Genomic DNA, 883 nt, shown 5'->3' with positions numbered 1-883 from the left:
GTGCTTACGAGCCACCCATGTCAGGAGTGCGGCAAGTCCTTCAGCAAGAAAGGAAACCTGAAGAGACACCAGTGGATCCACGTGGCAGAGGAGCTCTTCACTTGCGGGGAGTGTGGGAGGCGCTTCGCCACCCGGGGCCACCTCACGACCCACCAGAGTGTCCACACAGGAGAGAGGCCCTTCTGCTGCGGGGAGTGCGGGCGCTGCTTCCACCTGGAGATATGCCTGGCTTCCCACCGGAAGACACACGCCAAGGGTGGTCCCTACCTCTGTGCCCACTGCGGCAAGAGTCTGAGCACAAAGATCTACTTCAACATCCACATGCGGACTCACACAGAGAAGAGGCCATTCGCCTGCACTGAGTGTGGGAAGAGCTTCGTGAAGAAGGGGACCCTCACTGCCCACAAGGAGATCCACAAGCGAGAGAAGCCCTTCAAATGCCCCAACTGCAGTAGGTGCTTTGGGCAAAGTGCCACACTGGTGGCCCACCAGAAGATACACCTCTGTGGGGGTCCTTTAATTTGTACTGAGTGTGGGAAAAGCTTGAGCACCAAACGGTATTTCAACGTCCACCAGAGGAACCACGCTAAGCAAAAGCCACTTGAGGATCACATCAATGGTCCGTCTCTTCAGGTCATTCAGATTAAAGAGGAAACTGATTTTGCCTTCAGGGTAGAGGAGAATACATTGGAGAATATGTCCCATGAAGGAGATATAACCCAGCGGTGTAGCATACCTAGAAACCCATCTAATCCAAAAAGTCCTCCTAGGAATCTTCAGGTGAAGGACGAACCAGAACCGCCCGCTGATGACACTCTAAATATTACTGCAATAGCCTGCCAGAAACTTCACATCAAGGAAGAGCCACCAGAAAACCCAGATT

The 883-nt window shown here is 53.2% G+C and overlaps 1 protein-coding gene across 1 annotated transcript; it reads left to right on the top strand.

The window, feature by feature from the left end:
• Positions 1-44: 44 nt before the first annotated feature.
• Positions 45-672, top strand: LOC104279971 (gastrula zinc finger protein XlCGF49.1-like; the record flags this gene model as incomplete). Its single annotated transcript, XM_009877454.1, has 1 exon — positions 45-672. A coding segment is annotated over one exon (628 nt), but the record flags the coding sequence as incomplete, so codon positions are not given.
• Positions 673-883: the final 211 nt, after the last annotated feature.

This window comes from Apaloderma vittatum, unplaced genomic scaffold (genome assembly GCF_000703405.1).
Source record: "Apaloderma vittatum isolate BGI_N311 unplaced genomic scaffold, ASM70340v1 C11739054, whole genome shotgun sequence".
NCBI classification, from domain to species: Eukaryota; Metazoa; Chordata; class Aves; order Trogoniformes; family Trogonidae; genus Apaloderma; species Apaloderma vittatum.
This window is presented reverse-complemented; position numbering and strand designations above follow the sequence as displayed.